This window comes from Elephas maximus, chromosome 3, assembly GCF_024166365.1.
Source record: "Elephas maximus indicus isolate mEleMax1 chromosome 3, mEleMax1 primary haplotype, whole genome shotgun sequence".
NCBI classification, from domain to species: Eukaryota; Metazoa; Chordata; class Mammalia; order Proboscidea; family Elephantidae; genus Elephas; species Elephas maximus.
This window is the reverse complement of record NC_064821.1, coordinates 55,923,988-55,944,854: the sequence shown is the minus strand read 5'-3', so window position 1 is coordinate 55,944,854 and position 20,867 is coordinate 55,923,988. Positions and strand designations below refer to the sequence as shown.

General features: G+C 52.9%; 1 protein-coding gene across 3 annotated transcripts; it reads left to right on the top strand.

The window, feature by feature from the left end:
- The first annotated feature begins 140 nt into the window (after positions 1 to 140).
- Positions 141 to 7,708, top strand: CPLANE2 (ciliogenesis and planar polarity effector complex subunit 2). 3 transcript variants are annotated; one of them, XM_049878034.1, is made up of 6 exons: positions 141 to 218; positions 580 to 728; positions 2,605 to 2,757; positions 3,650 to 3,774; positions 4,096 to 4,232; positions 4,470 to 7,708. In XM_049878034.1, exons 2-6 carry the CDS (start codon positions 617 to 619, stop codon positions 4,717 to 4,719), a joined length of 777 nt encoding a protein of 258 aa, XP_049733991.1. In that variant the 5' UTR covers positions 141 to 218; positions 580 to 616; the 3' UTR covers positions 4,720 to 7,708. The 3 variants fall into 3 exon arrangements, with proteins under 3 accessions (XP_049733991.1, XP_049733989.1, XP_049733992.1); XM_049878032.1 differs by having other exon boundaries at positions 4,081 to 4,232; XM_049878035.1 differs by lacking the exon at positions 141 to 218 and having other exon boundaries at positions 585 to 728; positions 3,631 to 3,774; positions 4,081 to 4,232.
- Positions 7,709 to 20,867: the final 13,159 nt, after the last annotated feature.

Here is a 20,867-nt window from a genome sequence, read left to right as displayed (position 1 = left end):
GCATCAAAAGCTAGAGGGCCGAGCACTCCCCTTCCCTCGAGCCCGACAGCCCAACCCCGCCCCCTGGCGTTTCTATGGCAACACCCTCCACTAAAGAGTTGAAGCCGGAAGCCGGCTGGGCGGAAGCTGGGCGCGCGGGCTCGGCGGCGGGAGAGCGGGGCGAGCTTTTAAAGGAGCGGTGTCCACCCGGGCTGGCTCACGGCTGGGGGCTGCGGGCGGTGAGAGCCAGGATGGTCCGGAAATCTGGATCAGGGGGGTAGGGGAAGTGGGGCTGTGTGACCCCCTGGAGGTGACAAGCGGGAGAAGGGCTGTGAAAATGCCCTCCCGGGGCAATATGGAGAGAGGGGGCTGTGGAGTTGCACCTCCTCGGTGATAAGGGGAAGACGGGAGTGTGTCCCCAGGACAGCGCAAGGGAGCTTGCACTCCGAAAAAAGCTCATCAGGATAAGAAGGGTGGCACTCCGTAACTGCTCCACCCCCACGGAGGGAGCTGGGACCCTACAGGACAGGCAGAGAGGGGATCGAGAGCCATCACAAGTGCAACTTGGGAGTTATCTGTCTCCCTACTTCCCACTTCCAGCATTCTGCCCCTCGGTACCCTGTCGGGGTGCCCAGCCATGGCCAGGCCACCCACCCCAGGCTCGATGGTTATCCCAGACTGGCATGAGAGCGCCGAGGGCAAGGAGTACCTGGGGTGCATTCTGCGCAAGAACCGTCGGAGGGTGTTTGGTGAGTCCCCCCTCCCTCAGCCTGTCACCTGTCACTCCTGTGTCACCTGTTGCTCCCTTCAGGGAGCAGAGAAGCCGGGCAGAGGGGGCCTGCTGCACTACACTCCTCAGCCTTGGGGATCCCTGAAAGCCCTATCCCTAGGGTCCCCACCCCTAAATATCCCTAGAGCTAATTCCATCATCAGTGCCAGGAACCATGGAAACAGCCGAAACCCTGCCAGGAACGGTTGTCACCTGAGATGCTGTTGATTGAGCCCCTACCCTGCGCCAGGTCTTGTGTGGGCACTTCACACCACAGACTCCCATTTAGTTTTCTCAACAGTACATTTTACAGATGCAGAGAAGTTAGGACACCTGCCCGGGATCACGCCCTAGTAAGTAGTGGCAAGCCTCTTCCTTATCCTGCTGTCTGCAGGAAAAAAACACAGTGCCCAGGATAAAGCCAATTCATGAGGCAGGTCCCAGCCGGCCAGCTAGCAGAGTGGCCTGGCATCAGCCCAAAAGTCCAGCTCTGGCAGGAGAGACAAAGCTCCAGAAGGCTTAAGATCAGAGAACGAGAGGGAAACTCACATTGAGGGGAATCTATTGCACCATTATCCTAAGCATAGCCTCTCGTGGGGCTCCTGTTAAAGTGCAGATTCTGATCCAGAAGGCGTGGAGTAGGCTGAGCCTCTGCATTTCTAACAAGCTCCCAGGTCATGCTGATGCTGCTGGTCCAGGGACCACACTGTGAGTACACCCAAAAAACCCACTGCCATCGAGTCAATTCCAACTTATAGCGATCCTATAGGACAGAGCAGAACTGCCTCATAGGGTTTCCAAGGCTGTACATCTTCACGGGAGCAGACTGCCACATCTTCCTCCTGAGGAGCAGCTGGTGGGTTCAAACCACCAACCTTTCGGTTAGCAGTTGAACACTTTAAACACTGCACCACTGGGGTTCCTCACTGTGAATAACAAGGGACTAAATTAAAAAAAAAAATTTTTTTTTTTTAAATAAATGAGCCCTGGTGGCAAACAGTTAGTGGTTTGAACCCACCAGCCGCCCCATGGGAGAAAAGACGTGGCGAACTGCTCCCATAAAGATTACCAAAATCAAACCAAACCCGTTGCTGTCAAGTTGATTCCGACTCATAGCAACTTTATAGGACAGAGTAGAACTGCCCCATAGGGTTTCTAAGGAGCAGCTGGTGGATTCAAACTGCCGACCTTTTGGTTAGCAGCCAAGCTCTTAACCACTGCACCACCGGGGCTCCTCCATAAGATTACAGCCTAGGAAACCCTATGGGGCAGTTCTACTCTGTGGCATAAGGTTGATATGAGTTGGAATCCACTCGACGGCACACAACAACAACAAAGAATTTCAGCGAGTCCTTGAGCGGTACAAATGGTTCACCCTCAGCTGCTAACTGAAAGGTTGGCAATTCTAATCCACCCAGAGGCACTTCAGAAGAAAGGCCTGGCGATCTGTTCTGAAAAATCAGCCATTGAAATCCCTGTGGAGCACAGTTCTACTCTGACACACATGAATTTCCGTGAGTTGGAAAAGACTCAATAGCAACTGGTTTTTAGTGATGATATTTAAATTTTTGCAGTGTTCAATTTACCTGAAGATATTCTGGGGTGTTTGTTAATAGCCAGATATACCCACCTGAGTGAGTCACCCAGGTTGCGAACAGCTGAAAAATAAATATCGACTGATGATCTGTGGGACCTCAGCCAGCCTGTTTGTGTCCCAGGCCTCTGTAAAATCCAATGAGTACCCCGAACCATGGTTAGCTCCAAAAAAGCCCTTAGAAATGAGGTTGTCCAACCAGGGCCTGATGGGGCCAGTGCAGGGCCAATGCCGTGACCCTGCTGGGTGCCTCTTGCCCCAGGGCTGCTGGAGAGACCGATGCTGCCCCCTTCTGTGGCCGTTGACACTGCCAGCTACAAGATCTTTGTGTCCGGGAAGAGTGGAGTGGGCAAGACAGCGCTGGTGGCTAAGCTGGCTGGCCTGGAGGTGCCCATTGTGCACCACGAGACCACCGGTAAGTAGGCCCCGACCCAGACCAGCCTCCTGGGCTCTGTCCACCCCAACAGGCCTTCCCTGGGGTGGAGGAAGAGCTTGGCCCTGGATCCTACAAGCCGAAGTTTGTACCCAGCCCCATCTCTTATTCTGTGACCTTGGAAAGTCCCTTTACCTCTCTGAGCCTACATTGGCTCCTCTGTCAAATGGGGATAATAGTACTAACCCCAAGGGGTTGTTGTGAGGTGGTTGGTACTAGAGATAGTGGTGTAACTAGCATTGAGGTGGTTCAAGGTTAGTGCTCAGGAAATATTAATCTTCCTTTTTTGTTCCCTCCCACTGGGCGATGATTGATCCATCCTGTTGTAGTCACCCGGGTGGTACAAATGGTTAAAATACTTGACTGCTGACCAAAAGGTTGGCAGTTCACGTCTACCCAAAAGTGCCTTGGAAGAAAGGCCTGGTGATCTACTTCCAAAAAATCAGCCATTGAAAACCCTATGGAGCACAGTTGTACTCTGACACACATGGGGTCGCCGTGAGTCGGGATCATCTTGATAGCAACTTGCCATGTCAGTGAAATGGCTTTGTCATGGCTAGGGCTGGGCTGCATCTCTCAGATAGACTGGAGGCTCCTCCAGGGCAGGTCTCTGTCCTCACTCCACTCCCCCATCACACTAGGAATTCTCCCTGGCCAGGGACTGTGCCTTCACCATCAGACTGAGCTCTTCCGGGGCAGGGCAATTGTGCTTCCTCCATTAGACTGGGGGTTCCCCCAGGAGAGGGACGGTGCCTCCCCATCAGACTGGCGCCTACGGGGGCAGAGATGCATCTTCTCTTCCTGTTCCTCCCTGACCCCTGACCCTCTTCACCCCACCTCCGTGCTGCTGAGTAGCTGACCCTACCCTTCCTAGGCATCCAGACCACCGTGGTATTTTGGCCGGCCAAGCTACAGGCTACCGGCTGTGTCGTCATGTTCCGCTTTGAATTCTGGGACTGCGGGGAGTCTGCGCTCAAAAAGTTTGATCACATGCTGCCGGTGAGCAGGCAGGTGGGCCCGGATAGGCTCCGGGGAGGGGCTGGTTGTCTGAGGTGGGCTCCTGAGCAAAGATATCTGAGCCAAGCCTGCCTGGTCTGCAGGAGCTGGAGCCGAGCATGAATGGGCTGAGGGCACTGCCCTGGGCCAGAGGGCTCAGAGCTGCTTTAGGGACTAGGTCCCAGCCCGGCTCTGCACTCCCTGCTCTGGCCCTCAATTTCCCAATCAGTGCAAGGACAGATTGTGCTGGACTTCTCAGGTCCTTGCAGCTGATAGGAGGGTCCGGCCCCTGTCCTGTGCGTCTGTCAGCCTTTCCATCCCCAGGCTTGCCAGGAGAAGGCAGATGCTTTCCTCTTCCTCTTCTCCTTTACTGACCGCGCCTCCTTCGTGGACCTACCTGGACAGCTGGCCCGAGTAGCAGGCCAGGTTCCTGGTGCTGTCAGGATAGTAATTGGCTCCAAGTATCCTTTGGCTGGCCCCTGGAACTGTCAGAGGCCACACTTGGCAAGGTGTGGTCTAAGGGGGTTAAAGACCCTGACTCTGCCTGGTGTGGGGTCCAGCCCGTGGACTTTCTCTTAAAGGAGACAGGATGACCTTCCCCAGGCCCTGGGAGTGGGGCTTCAGGGAGGAAGGAGAAAACTAGGTGTGGTGGGGCAGGGAGCAGAGGTGCCTGGCCAGGCTCCTTGACCCTCCTCCAGATTTGACCAGTACATGCACACAGATGTGCCTGAACGGGACCTCACAGCCTTCCGGCGGGCCTGGGAGCTGCCTCTCCTGCGGGTGAAGAGTGTGCCGGGGCGGCGGCTGGCCGACGGGCGCACACTGGATGGCCGGGCAGGGCTGGCTGATGTTGCCCACGTGCTTAATGGCCTCGCTGAGCAGCTGTGGCACCAGGACCAGGTGGCAGCTGGCCTGCTCCCCAGCCCCCCAGAGAACACCCCTATCTAAGGAGTGGTGGCAGCATGAGTGGGCACCTGTGTGATTCCCCACCCTGACCCTCAGGTGACCCAAATGACCCCGGACAGAAGATGGAGCCCAGGGCCTGAGGCTGAGGCAGGACTGTTGATCCCATCCTGAGAACTGGCCAGAGAGGCTGGTCAGGGAGGACAGAGGCCTAGGAAGTCCCCTGCCCCAACAGAACTTTTCCTGCAGACTTTGTGGCAGTGTGGAGGGGCACGAGGCTCTGTAGGACAGCGGTGACCCCTCTGGTTTGCAGGGTGTCTAAGTGCCTTCTGACCTCCCACTGCCCTGGGGTCTGGACTTCTGGAAACTGAGGAGCTGCATGGGCAAGGCCCCAAGGCTTAAACAGCCCTCCAGTCCCCCGCTGCCCTTCCTCCTTCTGAGCATCCATGGAAGGTGATGGGGAGGGGGTGCCTCAGCAGGGCCCTGGGCCTCCAATGACTTCAGGTAAGAACCCATATTAGTTGAGGTAAAACCGAAACACCTACCTGCTGTAACATGTACACCCTGACATCTCAGTGGCTTAACTCTGTTATTAGGTGTCGTCGAGTTCGTTCCAACTCACAGCGACCCTATGTACAACAGAATAAAACACTGCCCAGTCCGGTGCCATCCTCACAGTTTGCTATGTTTGAACCCATTGTTGCAGCCACTGTGTCAATCCATCTCATTGAGGGTCTTCCTCTTTTTCGATGATCCTCTACTTTACCAAGCGTGGTGGTGTTCTCCAGGGACTGGTCCCCTCCTGATAATATGTCCAAAGTATGTGAGGCAAAGTCCTGCCATCTGTGCTTCTAACGAGCATTCTGGTTGTACTTCTTCCAAGACAGATTTGTTCCTTCTTCTGGCAGTCCATGGTACATTCAATATTCTTTGCCAACACCATAATTCAAAGGCATCCGTTCTTCGGTCATCCTTATTCATTGTCCAGCTTTCAATGCATATGAAGCGATTGAAAATACCATGGCTTGGGTCAGGCGCACCCTGATCTTCAAGATGATATCTTCACTTTTCAATACTTTAAGGAGGTCTTTTGCAGCAGATTCACCAAATGCAATACATCGTTTGATTTCTTGACTGCTACTTCCGTGGGTGTTGATTGTGGGTCCAAGTAAAATGAAATCCTTGACAACATCAATCTTTTCTCCGTTTATCATGATGTTGCTTATTAGTCCAGTTGTGAGGATTTCTGTTTTCTTTATGTTGAGGTGTAATCCATACTGAAGGCTGTGGTCTTTGATCTTCACCAGTAAGTGCTTCAAGTCCTCCTCCCTTTCAGCAAGCAAGGTTGTGTCATCTGCATAATGAAGGCTGTTAGTAAATCTTTTTTCAATCCTGATGCCGCATTCTTCTTCATATAGTCCAGGTTCTCAGAATATTTGCTCAGCATTCAGATCGAATAGGTATGGTGAAAGGATACAACTTGATGCACATGTTTCTTGACTTTAAACCACTTTAAACCGTGGTCTGTTCGAACAGCTGCCTCCTGATCTGTGTACAGGTTCCTCATGAGCACAATTAAGTAAGTGTTCTGGAATTCCCATTCTTCTCAATGTTATTTATAATAACATTAACTCTATAGGCGTTTATTTCTTGCTCGAGTAAAACCCAAATAGAGGCAATGGTGGGTGTGGGTCTCTGCTCCATGTGCTCACTCAGAGACCCAGGCTCTGACATCTGCTACGTGTGACTTCCAAGTTTGCCTTGGGGCATCCACGTCCAGTCAGCTGATGGAATGAGCAAATGGAGGGTCACCAGGAGGTTTCTATGGACCAGGCCTAGGGAGGCATACATGATTTCTGCCTGTAGTCCCTTGGCCAGCACCCAGTTACATGGTCACACTGAACTGCAGTGTCCAGGAAGAGAGCCCCTTACTCTGTAGTGTCTTTCTTGATCAGGAAGCCATCAGGCCAGGCTTAGGACAGAGCACAGGACAGCCTGGGAATCAGAAAGTAGCACTGGGCGGGTGCCAGGACTGGCCCAGGGCATGATTTAGCCTAATGGGCAGCTTTGCCCAGTGGGAGGCAGGCAAGGACTGGAGTAGGAAGGTGCATGATTAGGCCCAGGCCTGAGTCTCACCCTCCTCCATACCCAGAGATGCTGGTGGAGGCAGGCTACAGAGGGGGGTCCCAGGGAGGTAGCTTCATACTTCGACCACCTGAGTGATATCCCACCTGGCCCCATAGATGGACCCCTGGCCTGAGTCCTGGCCTGAACCTGGGATATAGTACCTCCAAAGCCAGCTGCCTCTCAGAGCTCCCTTTCGAGAAAGCCCTGGCAGTTCTGCCCACACCACACCCAGACACATGGTCTTGTGCACACACTCCAGCTCATGTGCACACACAACAGCACAGGTATTAAAGTGCCCTCCTCCCTCCCTCACTGCTGTGGGCTCATCCTTACCTGTCCTGGCTCACACTGGCATGCCCCTGGGCACACCGCTCCATGCTTTCGTGACCATGCACACCGCCAGTCTATCTACCTGGGCACTGTCCTGTGGGCTTGTCCACCCTTCCAGGGCCTGGGCCAGAGGAAGGACTGATTTCAGCACTTCCTAACCTACAACTCAGGCTAGGAGTTCAGACTCTGAGCCCATCCTAGACCCCCTGCTCCCACTCCTGGGCCACAGGCCTTCCCCTACAGCCTTCAGCACTGTTTCCAGCACCCTGCAGCCTCTTCCCCACTATACTTATCTCCAGTAGACCTTACCCCATCTGGGCAGCAGCAAAGGGTAGGGAGGGCAGGACCTGGGCCAGACTGTGAACCTCCAGCTACCTCCAGTCCCAGGCAGTTATCTCGAGGCTTCAAATTTCCTAGAAAGGAAGCTTCCGCCTCCTTCTCAGGCACCCGTTCAGCCCGGAGCCCAAAGGCTGATCTGGAGGAATGACCCCGATCCTTTCCACTGTGCGCACGTGGCGGGCTGGTTTTCTCCTGCTTGGTGCTGCCCCGGCCAGAGAACTGACCCCTTCACCCACCTTCACCCCAAACCAAGAGATGAGGTGAGCCGTTTCCTGTGGGTGTCTCTATGGATGAGAACAAAGTGGGGGTGGGGGTGGGGGTGGGGGGGGCAACCGTCCCAGTGACCCCACTGTCCCAGTCCCAGTGCCACTTTAATATTTAGTAGGCCACCCCCCCTGGAGCCCTGGTGGCACAGTGGCTAAGAGTTCGGCTGCTAACCAAAAGGCTGGCAGTTCAAATCCACCAGCCACTCCTTGGAAACTCTGTTGGGGGCAATCCTACTCTGTCCTGTAGGGTCACTATGAGTTGGAATCTACTCAAAAGCAACAGGTTTGTTTTTGTTGTGGTTGTTTCAGGCCACCCCCACTCCCCAGGAGCCTGGACTAAACTGCAGAACTGGGGGCCTGGAGGGAGGAGGGAGCCACAGAGCTGTAATTCTAATAGCTGATGGCTGTAACTCCCTGAGCAGGTTCACAAGAGCATGAGATCAGCATGCACATATCTTTCTGTGCTTATGTGCAGGTCCAGTCTCTTGAGCATATGACATTTACGTGGGGAGGGGAGCACACTCAGAAGGGCCTCGAGCCTGATTTAATGCTTTGCTGTTGTCATCTTGAAATTCTTAATAATATTTAAACAAGGGCCTGCATTATCATTTTGCCCTGGGCTCCGTAAATTATGTAGCCAGTCCTGTACTGTTGTCCAGGGAGGGGACCAGATAAAGCTGGGTTCCTCCAGACTTGAAGGCAGAGGCAGTCTCTGGAAGGTCAATAAAAAAGTCATCAGGAAGTCTCGTCTCCATTTTGTGCTAGAAATTTCACGCTTAGGTTAATCCTCCCAACAGCTTCTCAAAGACAAATACCCTGGGACACCCCCTGCCCCTTCCATGGGCCCTGAGGCCCCAGAAGGGAAGGGGTGGTGATTATACCCCCAGGCTAGTTCTGAGGTGGGCCTTGACTTAGAGGAGAGAGTTGGAAAATGTAGTAGCATGCTCCTTCCTGGGCCCCTGAGTCTCCTGAGCTTGGGGCTGTGCAAGAAAGCAGGGGGGAGAGAGGACTTTCTTCCCCACCTGCGTGGAGGTGGGTACACACTGCCAGGCCCAACCCTGGTGCTGTTTCTCCCAGTTATCTAACTTCACACCCTCCTCCTCTCTACTCACCAACTTGGTTCTGAGGGAGCCCCAGACTCCTTCCCTACAGATGAGGCCCAGAGAGGGACAGGTGCTTGCTCAAGGACCAGGACACAGCCCAGGTGCTCTTAGCCTGCTGTCTACCCCCCCGCCAAGACTGGCCTTCCCCTCAGCCCTTAATGCTGTCTTCCGGTCCAGCCCCTCACAGGCCTCCACCTGGTCCTCTCCCTTGCTTTTCCAACCAGAGCCTGGGGCTGTGTAGAAGGGGAAATAGGATGCTGACATCTCCCTCTCTCCTTGCTTTCCTCCCCTCCTCCTCTCTTTCTCCTCCCCTCACCCCCCCAGGGGCCCCTCCAATAGCTGGTAAGTGAAACTCTTGCCTGAGGCCAGCCCAGCGTGGCCTTGTGGGCAACAGGGAGAACCCTGGGCTGGGCGAGGTATGGCCCCAGAATGGGGCAGGGGATGCAGGAGCCAGACCTGCAGCAGCTGCTGGGTGGGTCACAGAGGCCTTGGGTGAGTTCACCCTGGAGGTGGGACTTCCTGGGTGACTCAGTATCCCCCTATCCCCTGGACAGCCTGGTGCCTGCTGTACTCCCAACTTGCGGGGCACAGATTGAAGTGGGGGAGGGACAGCCCAGATGGGGGCAGGGGGCTCAGGACAGGTTGGAGGTGTGTGGAGACAAGTCCCTAGAGGGCCAGGCTGGGGGAGAGGGGGTGGCCCTCCTTCCTTGTGACCTCTGACCCAAGACTGGGACAGACTGAAGAGCTGATGTTCAACTCTATGCTAGATAGAAGGAGCAGATCCTGGGGTCAAGGGGGACGGATTGAGGTGGGACGGGGTTCAGAAGAAAGGAGAGGGAGAACTAAGTGACCTTGGACTGTTCAACTCTCATGGACTCAGGTGACTCATCTGTAAAATGGGGCTAAGAGCAGTATCCACTTCTTTACGTTACAAGAAGTAAATGAGTGTAAAATGCTTAGCACCGTGCCAGGCACCAAGTTAAGGACGCGTTACCCGTTCTCTATTACCTTTGTCCTTGTTGTTATGGCAGTGGTGGTGGTTTTGGGGCCGAGAGCGAGGAGAGGGAGAAGGTTCACAGATCGTGCAGACAGCGTTCCTCCGTTACATTTTATATTTAGCCCGGGATGGGCAGGCTGGGGGGCGGAGGGTGGGACGGCCCGGCTGTGCTGATTGAGCAGGGCGTGGCCTGCAACTGCACTCGCGTCCCCTGGCCCTCACTCTCTTGCCTGCTGCGCCCAGGACGGGGGTGGGGATCCGGACGCGGACCCACTACGACTCTCTGCGCACTCCGAAGCAGCATCAGTGTTCCGGACTCCAGGGAAAACGTCTTCCGTGACGGGAAAACCAAGATCAGTGAGACTTGGGTCAGCGTACCCAACCCACGGTCCCTCCTTTAAATGCCCTCTCCCCTCCTTTTTTTTCTCCCCAGAGGAGTCCCGTCACGTCCCTTGTCTATTTCTTGCAACGAACAGTTTCTCCTTCGAATTAACCCCAGTCCCTCTTGCTGCAGCGCAAACTCCTTTCTCTGATTTTGGCCCTAATAGTGCTGAGAAGCCCAGCCCGGCGCTCCCCACTCAGGACGGAAATGGGACAGGGTGGGGCAGACCATTCTTAACCCCGTTCCTCCCACCGCTATGGATGGAAAGTGCGACCTCCGCGGCGCGCGGAGCGACAGCGATTCATGCAGCGGCGCTGATGCGACAAGTTCCAGCAGAACCTGCGCGCGGGCCGGGCTGCTCCTGGAGGAGGTGAGCGCTGTGGGGGCGGGCCGCTCGGGTTCCGGATCCGACTTTGAGCGGAGCTTCCCTTAGTAGTGCTGTGACCTGAAGGAGCGACTTGAGCAGCTCGCCTGTAAAATGAGTTTAACCGTAGTGTAGTCCCATAGAGGTGCTGTGATGATCAACAGGCGAAATGTGTACAGCAACCAGCCCAGGGCCTGGGCACATTGTGGGTGCCCGATAAATGAGAACGAGCGGCCACTATTGTTATTATAACTGCTGGGTGACTCCGGCCAACTCAGCGTCTGTCTCTACTTTTGTAAAATGGGGGTGTTAGCTCCCTCCCCGATTGAATTTCAAACAAGGAAACTCGTGTGAAAGCGCTTTTGAAGGCGACAAGGACCCGTGCACAGAATGGGATCTTTCACCGTGGCCCGGCGCCTCCAAGCCAGTATCCAACCCGGACTGTAGGTAAGGGGCCCCCCAGGGGCGCAGTCCAGCCTAGGGCCGCGGCAGGGCGGTCCATTTCGCCAAGCTGAGCGCGCCCTGGGAGCCCCTCCTGTTTTATGCCGAGGAACTGAGCGTGCGCGCGCGCCGCTGCAGGTGGAAGGGGGCGGGACAGGGTCAGCCCCAGAAGGAGTCTCCACTGGTGCGGATGATCCTGCCCTTGGCCGGGACCCTGCCGATGCAGCTCGATGGAGCTGCTGCGGCTGCGCTTGCGCAATCCGTTGCAGCAGCACGTGTCCAACAAGTCGCGTGATTTCTACTTGTGCGCCTTCTGCGGCTCCAAACTGGAAAGTGAGGAGAGGTGGGCCAAGGAGTGGATGAGGCCGGGCCTCGGAGTGGGCGGGGCCTATCCGCGGAGAGCTGGGCGCCAGCGGCAGGTTTAGCCCAATCTCCTGCTTGTCACAGAGGCAGCTCCAGCCGAATTTACCTTAGGTTTCTAGCCCTTTCCTTTCCGCAGCCCGGAGTCCAGGTCATGTCCTAGCCGGCCCCAGTCTCTGATTCCCACTCGTTCAATCCCCCTCAGGTACTTACCTGGCTAGAACACGCGCAACCCAGGCTGAGAGCCCTGTGGGCAGGTGGGCTGTCTGGCATTAGCAACTGGAATGGCTCACTCCTTTGCCCCAAGCCTAGAGACTCTAGGTTCCTGTTGTATTAGGTCTTACATTGGGCAGAGGACTCAGCTTCTGACCTCTGCTCTGCTCACAGGTACCTGAGCAGCGATTCCATGACTCCTACTTCTCCAACACACAGATGCACCGAGTGGTGAGACGGCTGCCTGGAGTGGGTCCATCTGGGACCATAAGGGGTCAGAGCTTGTTACCCGATTGGGATCTTGCCCTGGAGCAGTCGAGCCAATGAAATGTACTCCAAGTCAGAAAGAGAACGTTTACTAGGAGGTGACACCAACAGGCGATCCAACAGCAAAGTAGGCTGTCTTTATGGAGTTCCAAAAAGCAATTTCTGCTTTAGAGCTTACATATCATTTTTGCAAGGATTTCATGTCTTCAAGCACATAGCCCACAGATAGTTGAATGAGTATACATCACGAAAGAACTACAAGAAAGCTCTTTATTAAACTAAAGATATGCAAGCCAGACATCTGCCCTCTAATCTTTATGTTTGTAACAGGCAGAAAAAAATTTTTTTTTACATAAAAATCTTTGGCTGGTGGAACCGGCCTGCCAAATTCACTCTGACCAAGATAAGGACTAAGAAAGAAAGTTGCAGACCAAAAGCACCAGGCAGCCTTCCTAGCTGCCGCCTTGCAGGCTGAAGTCCATTTCCCAAGAGAACAAAGAAGAGGAGGGAGACCAAGGCCACAAGAGCCAAGAAGGCCCCGCACCCCTTTGGAAAGAGATCAGTGCAGCTGGTACAGCTAAAAGAACTTATACGTTACTTAGAATATCATTATGGTGTTAGTTATGTCAAGCTCTCAATTGCCTATTTTGAAAAGGAGAAAACACGCTGCAAGGTATTAGGGTCACGAGCTGACTCCAGGACTCCTCCCTGGCAGGTGGCAGAGATTCTGGCCTGCACAGTCTATGGGAAGCAGAAACAAGTACAGATGGGCATTGCCTGCCTGTTGGCTGAGGGTATCTGCATGCGGCCCTCTCACCGCACAAGATAAAGATGTCCCAAGCTCAGCTGTCTCCGAGCCCTGACATCATGGCACTGTTGGGACATCAAGAAAGACGTTTTCAAGTTCCCTGAAGCCCTCTCTCCTTTCATCCCCCTGGGGCCCTTTTGACTTGCCAGGTACCAGATGCCTGGTGCTGACCTCAGCCCTCACCAGTTACTGTACTTGTGCTGGGGATGCTGACACAAGTACCAGCCCCCAGACCACCTATGAGAGTACTTTGGGGATAAGGTGTCCATCTACTTTGCTTGGTTCAGTGGTTCTGGCACTGCGGTGAAGGCTGAGAGCTGGGGTTGAGTACAGAGATGGGGGCTTACACACTTTCTGTCACCCTTCCAGGCTTCTACATGGCCTGGCTGCTGCCCACTGCCCCCATGGGCACCCTGGTCCTCATCTATGGCCTTGTCACCATGGGCACCAACACTCCTGCATGAGTGACTGTGGGAGGTTGGGGGATGGGCTGGGTGACCTTGTTGGCTGATGATAGGTTCTCCCAGGATGGGCACCCTCTGCTCACAGGGAGGAGATCTTTGCCAGCAGTGGTGTCCACGCTGTGATACATGTGCCATGTGGAATATTTCTGAGATCTCCGCCATGGCCAAAGTGAGCCAGGGAAGAGGGCAAGGGAATGGATGGGTGTTTGGGGCCCAGCGTCCAAGGCCTGGCTACTGGGGAAGGCAGTGGTGGGCCATGTACTGCAGTGTGCCCTTCCTCCCTCCCTCACAGCTGGGCAAACTCTTCCACCACCCAGGGACTGTGTTCTTAAGCATCTTCATGTCCTTCTGGGCCACGGCCTTCTTGGAGCACTGGAAGCACAGAGTGCCACCCTGGCCCACCACTGGGACTGCAGTGACTTCCAGGAGGAGGAAGTGATGCCCAGCTCAGCTCTCCTGGCCCAGCTCTCCCCTCCCCAGAGTTCTCAGAGGCCACAAAGAATGCTGGAAAGAGCTTAGACTTTGGAGTCCAACATCCCAGGATCCAAATTGCAGTGTGTTGGATCACTTTTGTATGGCCTTTCTTGCCATAGTCTTATAACTCCCACCAAATGATTGGGTGGGACCATGCTAATAAGGTACATGGGACCCTAATGAGGGGATTGGTCAGTTTTGCCATCCAGCTAGGCTTAAATAGAGAGCCAATTCCAGAGCAGTGAGGATCTCACCACCACCAAGCAAGAAGGGCCAAAAGCTGAGCATGTGCCTTGGACCTGGGATCTTTACACAGGAAACAGAGAGAGAGAACTGTAACACTGAAGACAGCAGGAAGCGGTAGCAGAGAAACACCAGCAGGAGACAGTGAGAAAGCTGAGTGACTTTGGGCAGAAGGCTTGGTGGTAGAGTAGGGTGCTTCTGGGCACTTGGTGGAGCTAAGTTGACCTACAGAGCTAGAGCCAGCACCAAGGCTGACTGGCAGAGTAGTGTGCCTTGGGGTACTTATCGGCAGAGCTAAAAGAGCTTTGTAACACTTGCTGGAGCAGGGCAGAGGCTGAGGGCCAGAGAGAGGCCTGCCTGTGGGCTTGGCTGAGAAGAGGTTGTACTGATGGAAGAACTGTATCCTGAGCATTCCCGAACCTGAACTGTAACCTGTTACTTCCTAATAAACCCCATAATTGTGAGTATTGTCTGTGAGTTCTGTGTGGCCATTGCGTTGAATTATCAAACCCAGCAGAGAAGTAGAGAGTGCCGTGGGAGGGATATTTGGTGTCAGAATTGGTAAAGATGGTGGAGAAAGGGGGCATGTCTGACCTCTGCCTCATATGAATCAGTCTTGGACTGCTAATCTTGATTTAAAAAAAAAAAAATTTTTTTTTTTTTTTTTTTTTTTTTTTTTGGTGAAGTTAGAGGAGGTCAGACACTGCCCCCATGCCGTTTTTACACAAATCTAGCTCTCTTCCACACACTTTCCCTGGGTCACCGTTCATTTCACCCTCCCCTGACATCAGGATGATATAAGGCTTGGTAAGGTTAAATGTTGGGAGTATTCTGGGTGTTGAGCTGGGTCTCAAAGAGAGACCCTGACTGGAACAGGAAAGAGGGGGAGAAGCATTCCACTCACCCACTCACCCACCCACCTGTCCATCCAAACATCTAATCATTGATCCTGAATCTGTTCACTTCTCTCCATCTCTACTTCCACCACCCCAGTCCAAGCCACCATTTTCTCACCTGGGCCACTGCAAGTTGCCCCGCTTCTGTGCTTGCTGAATTCAATCCGTTAACAGCTTCCAGAGTGATCTTTTGAAAACATAAATCACGTCCCGGCATTATCTTCCTCAAAGCCTTCCAGTGCGTTCTCTCATGGTGTGCATTCAAAAAACCATTCAAAGACCCTCTGTCATCTGGCCTCTGTGTAATTCTCCAGACCACTGACTCCTTGCTGTTCCTTGAACAGCACAAGATCATTTCCACCCCAGGACCTTGGCACTGGCTGTACTCTGTTAGAGTCCTCTTCTGCCAGACTCTATACGGCCCGCTTCTTATCATTCAGATCTCAGATGTCATCTTCTTAGCGTGGTCTTCCTTGACCACCCAATCCAAAAAGGCTCCCTTTCGCTGTTTTAATTTCATCACATGTATCATTATATTTTCTTTTTTGTTTATTGTCTGTCTTCTGCCACTAGAATGTGAGCTCCATGAAAGCAGGGACCTTGTGTGTGATGTTGACTGCTGTATCCCTAGTGCCAAGAACAGTCCCTAGCATTTAGAAGGTGCTCAATAAATGTTTGTTGAATGAATCAATGAGTTGCCAATATATCTCTCCACCTACTCATCTGTCCAGCCACCCATCATTTTATCCATCTAACAATTAGGGTCGTCAGGAGTACAGAAACCGGAGTAGGTATTTCAACAGAGAGAATTTAAACAGACAGATTTAATATAAGGTATTGGTTAAACAGGTGTTGGAGGACTGAAAAACAGAAAGGGAACACTGCAGTAGCACAGTCAATGTGAAATGGCATCCCCTGGAATAGTACAGTACACAGGTCATGTGACTAAACAGTGGCCCTGCCTTTGTACATGCTGTTCCCCCATCCTGGTATGCTTTCCCCCTTCCCTGACTTAGCACTTTGTTATCTTTTAGGTCTCAGGTAAACCAGAGTGGCCATCCCTGAGAAACAGTTCTTCATGGAATTCATTCACAATTATGTATTCGTGTTCATTTGTTTAATGTCTGTTTCCCCAACTAGTTTAGGCAGTTTTTTCACCACAGCTTATCCAGTATCTGCTGTACAGTAGTGTGCAGTCAGTGAATAGTTACCGAGTGAACTAATAAATCAGTCTACTAACTCATTCACCCATCCATCCACCTGTCCTCATGTCCATCATCTATCCAACCATACTTTCATCTGCTCACCCACCTAGGTACTTGTCCATCCATCCACCCATCTGCCCATCCTGTGCACCCATCTATAGAGATTTGCAGATTGTTTGCCTTCTGGTTTCTCCCCAACATCTCCCCACTTACTTCCCACCCATCCATCAGTCTGTCCAACCCTTCCCACATATCCAACCATTTGTTGTTTGCTTCTCTGTCTACTCACCCAGCCAGCCAGCCACAGGCTCTTAGCTATGTCCTGGGAAGAAAAGGCCCTGCAGAAATAAAAATGAATCAGATCTTGTTCCTGCACTTCAAGAGCTCCTGTGTAGGCAGGAAAAGGCAAGGGGCTTCCCCCACCCCAGGATGGTAACACCCAGACTCTTGGAATCCAGGTTTCATATTGCCGTTGTCCCTCTGACAGGAGTGCCCCCATCCAGAGTTTGCTGCCCTGGCCCCACCAGATGGCCCAGAACCCACTGACAGGCCTAAAGGACCCTCCTTTCACCCTGTACCTGCCTTCCCTGCCTACTCACTAGATTTGCACTCATCCTCATCATGGTGAGGGGCTTTGAGTCCTTACCCTGAAAGTATGGTGCCCATCAGCTTTAAGGGCCCTCCTCACTGGCCCATAGCTGTGCGTGGTGATGATTTTCCTCGTGTCTGTCATCATTTACCGTGGCATCATCAGCATCACGATGTTCCACACGGGCAACCCTGTGCTAATGACACAAGTGAGTGCTCCTTATAGCAATGGAGGGTGGGAGCACTGTTCCAGGCTCCAGGTCCAATGTGGGCATCCTCAGGCCCCTCCATCCTTCCACATGGGTGGGCTCCAGGTGATGGACCATCACTCTGCCTAGGCTGGCAACATTGCTAACATCAACAGCACAGTGCTCAACCTGATGCCGATCCTCCTCTTGGGCCAGGTCTATACCCTGCTGGCTGAGCAACTCACCAAGTGGGGTGAGTGAGGGAGATGAGACACAGGGGTGTCATGGCATCATTTGGGAACTGGGAGCCTTGAGGAAGGGATACCTACACCTTGGAGTCTGCAGCTACAACTTTGGTGACCCCAGCCTGCTCAACCATCCTTGAGTGAGGGTGACCAGGGGTGCATGGTTGGCTTTAGGGGATGGCCAGTTGGGGGCAGGATGGTACTGGCTGGCCCAAAGGGCTGTGCCTGCCCTCTTGTACTCAATAAATAGAACTCTGACCAACTCTTCCCTGTGCTCAGAGATGCACAGAACCCAGACCCTCCACAAAGACACCTTCACTTTCAAAGTCTTTATCTTCCAGTGCGTCAATTTCTACTCCTCTCCATGCTATGTGGCATTCTTCAAAGGCAGGTAAATACTCCCTCTCCCTAAAGGCTGTTGCCTCCCAGAAAGGGGGCTTAATAGAGTAGCAGCACTCTTTGGGCTCCAGTTTTGTCTCTACCAGGGTCTTGCTGTTGACCTTGAAGTTGATTCTTGATTTCCCTGGGCTTCAGTTTTCTCAGCTGTAGCATACTAGCACTCCGTTGGGTGGATGTGAAAGTCTAACACTTGCATCCATTCATTCATTCAGCCCTTACTCACTGAGAACCCACTGTGTGTCAGGCCCTGGGCTAGATGCTGGGGACACAGAAATGAATCAGAGCTGATCCTTCCCTCTAGGATCCTCCAGTCTACATTGAGGACGGATTAGGAATCATACAGAGCGAGACTACCAGGAGGTGGTGTTACTATGTAATTGCCACTGTCATTTGGTGCCAATCAGAGAGAAGGTCACCAAAAGAACCATCCCCTCAGCGCCATGATCCCTCATTTCTGGGCCAGAAATACCTCATTGGCCTCTCATGGGTTGAACAGTAAATATAGGCCATTGTTCCATCAGGCTCTTGGGAACAAGGCTCCCTGGGGCCTTTGGGGAAACAGCCATCCCATCAGTACTGTCACCAGGGTTAGCTCTCAGTGGGTAAAAGGCTAGAGGATCAGGAGCATACAGTGGGAAGAGGGGGTCAACCTCAGCATGGAGCTTAGCTGCAGCCAGCCCCAAGGGGGAGGGCACACTGCTTACAGATATAGTGGGCCTGGAGGTTTGTAGGACACCCCATCAGTATGGCACATTGCTTGGCATGGAGAACAAGGATGTAAGTACCCCCGGTAGCTGGCTCTTGGGTGGCAGTGGGGTGGAGTTTTCATACCCTTAGGTCTGGCAGGAGCAGGATCTGCCTCTGGGGCCTTCAAGGTGGGTGAAAGGAGCAGGTGGCCACCTCCTTGCTCTAGCAGGGAGGTGGGACCACCCCTGGCTGCCTCCAATCCCCAAGTGAGGTACCATGTGTCTGCCAACCACAGTGTGGCCCTGGCAGCTGCCTCCTCAAGCTGACTTAGCAACTCTTCATCATCACAGTGGGCAAACAACTGGTCCGCAATGTGGAGGATTTTGTTGTGCTGTGAGTGCAGGGGGTGGGATGGGGGACAGGGCTGGCCTCAGTCAGGACACGAGGAGAGTATTAATGTGAGTGGAAGCAGAAAAACCGCTTGTGAGGAGTCAGGAAACAGGGGCACAAGTCCTAGCTCTGCCTCTTATGAGCTGGGTGGCCTTGGTCTGTTTTAGCCTCAGTTTCCTCACTTGTACAATGGAGGCAATAAAACCTCTGCAACACCATTGAGAGGAGTAAATGAGACCTGAACAGGAAAGAGTTTTGTAAACTTAGAGTTTTCTATTACTGCTTTTTTGGAGAAGGGGTTCCAGAGGCCAAGAATGATCATCTAAGATACATAGAGGTTAAGAGCACGCTGGCCTCCAAAGTCCAGCCGACTGGATTTGAGCCCTGGCTCTACTACTTCCAGGTCCCTTGGTGGTGCAAAGGGTTTGTGCTTGGCTACTAACTGCCGAGTCGATTCTGACTCATGGTGACCCCATCTGTGCAGAGTAGAACTGCTATGGGTAGTTTACAAGAAAAGGCTTTGACTTTTTGGAAGCGGATCACCAGACCTATCTTCTAAGGCACCTCTGTGTGGGTTTGAACCACCAATCTTTCAGCTAGTAAAAAAAAAAAAACAAAAACAACTCAGTGTCGTCGACTTGATTCTGACTCATACTGACCATATAGGACAGAGTAGAACTGCCCCATAGGTTTTCCAAGGAGTGCCTGGTGGATTAGAACTGCTGACCTTTTGGTTAGCAGCTGAACTCTTAACCACTAGGCCACCAGGGTTTCTATTTAGCTTATGCCACCCAGGGACTGTGTAAGATTCCAGTCATTGAAAACCCTATGGAGTGCAGTTCTACCTGATACACATGAGGTCGCCATGAGTTGGAATTGACTCAATGACAACGAGTTTATTTGTTTTGTTTTTTTCCTACCACTTCCAATCTTGGGCAAGGTCTCCATGTCCTCAGCTATAAAGTGGGGATGATGACGGTGCCTACCACTTAAACCTGTTGCCCTTAAGTCGATTCTGACTCACAGCGACCTGGTAGGACAGAGTAGAACTGTCTCACAGGGTTTCCAAGGAGTGGCTGGTGGATTCGAACTGCCAACCTTTTTGTTAGCAGCTGAGCTCTTAACCACTGTGCCACCCAGGGCTCCCACTAGGGGTTTTGGGAGGATAGAAGTGAAAGCTCCTGGACAAGGCTGCTGTTATGACTATTATCTGGTCTCCCTGCCGCAGGCCCAGGAAGCTGAAGGCTTGGAGGTAGAATCGGCAGCTGGCAGGACTGTGGGACTACCAGACCCCGAGCTCAGGCAGGAGCTGGGGCATTGAGAGGAGGAGGGTGAGCTCATGGAATGTGAGGGCCTGTTTGAGGAGTACAGAGATGGCTGAGGAGGGCCCCTGTGGTCTGGGGCTGTGCCCTGGGCCGGAGCTGAATCCCTGGGAGCCTGGCACAGCAGGGAGGGTGGCCCCGACTTGATGCCCCCCACTCCCAGCACTGCAGTTTGGGTTCATCACCATCTTTGTGGCGGCCTTTCCACAGGTGCCCGTTTGCTCTGCTCAACAACTGGGTGGAGATCAAACTGGATGCCCACAAGTTCATGTGCTAGTACCGGTGGCCAAGAGGGGACACAGGGCATCAGAATCTGACTGCTCCTGTTTGAGGCCATAGCCCACTTTTCCATCATTGTGAATGTGAGCGCCAGGAGGAGGGGGAGGATATGGGGTCTGTCTTAGTCATCTAGCTAGTATAAGAGAAATACCAGTGGATGGCTTTAACAAAGAGAAATTTATTTCTTCACAGTAAAGTAGGCTAAAAGTCCAAACTTCAGGGTGTCAGCTCCAGAGGAAGACTTTCTCTCTCTGTCGGCCATCTCTCCAATCTTCCCCCAGACTAGAAGCTTCTCCACGTAGGGATCTCGGGTCCAAAGGACGCACTGTGCTCCCAGCACTGCTTTTTTGGTGGTGTGAGGTCCCCAACTCTCTGCTTGCTCCCCTTTCCTTTTACCTCTTGTAAGATGAAAGGTGGTGCAGGCCAGATCCCAGGGAAACTCCCTGTACATTGGATCTGGGATGTAACCTGGTAAGGGTGTTACAATCCACCCTAATCCTCTTTAACATAAAATTACTATCACAAAATGGAGGACAACCACACAATACTAGGGATCATGGCCTAACCAAGTTCATACTCACATTTTTGGGGGGACACAATTCAATCCATGACAGGGCGAGAGGGGGAAATGGAGGCCAGAGACTGGGAAAATAGGCTGGGGAATAGGCAAATGAGGCTGGGAACCTATAACCAAAACCAAACCAAACCTGTTGCCATAAAGACCGTTCCGATTCATAGCGACCCTGCAGGACAGAGTAGAACTGCCCCATACGGTTTCCAAGGAGCACCTGGTGGATTCAAACAGCTCACCTTTTA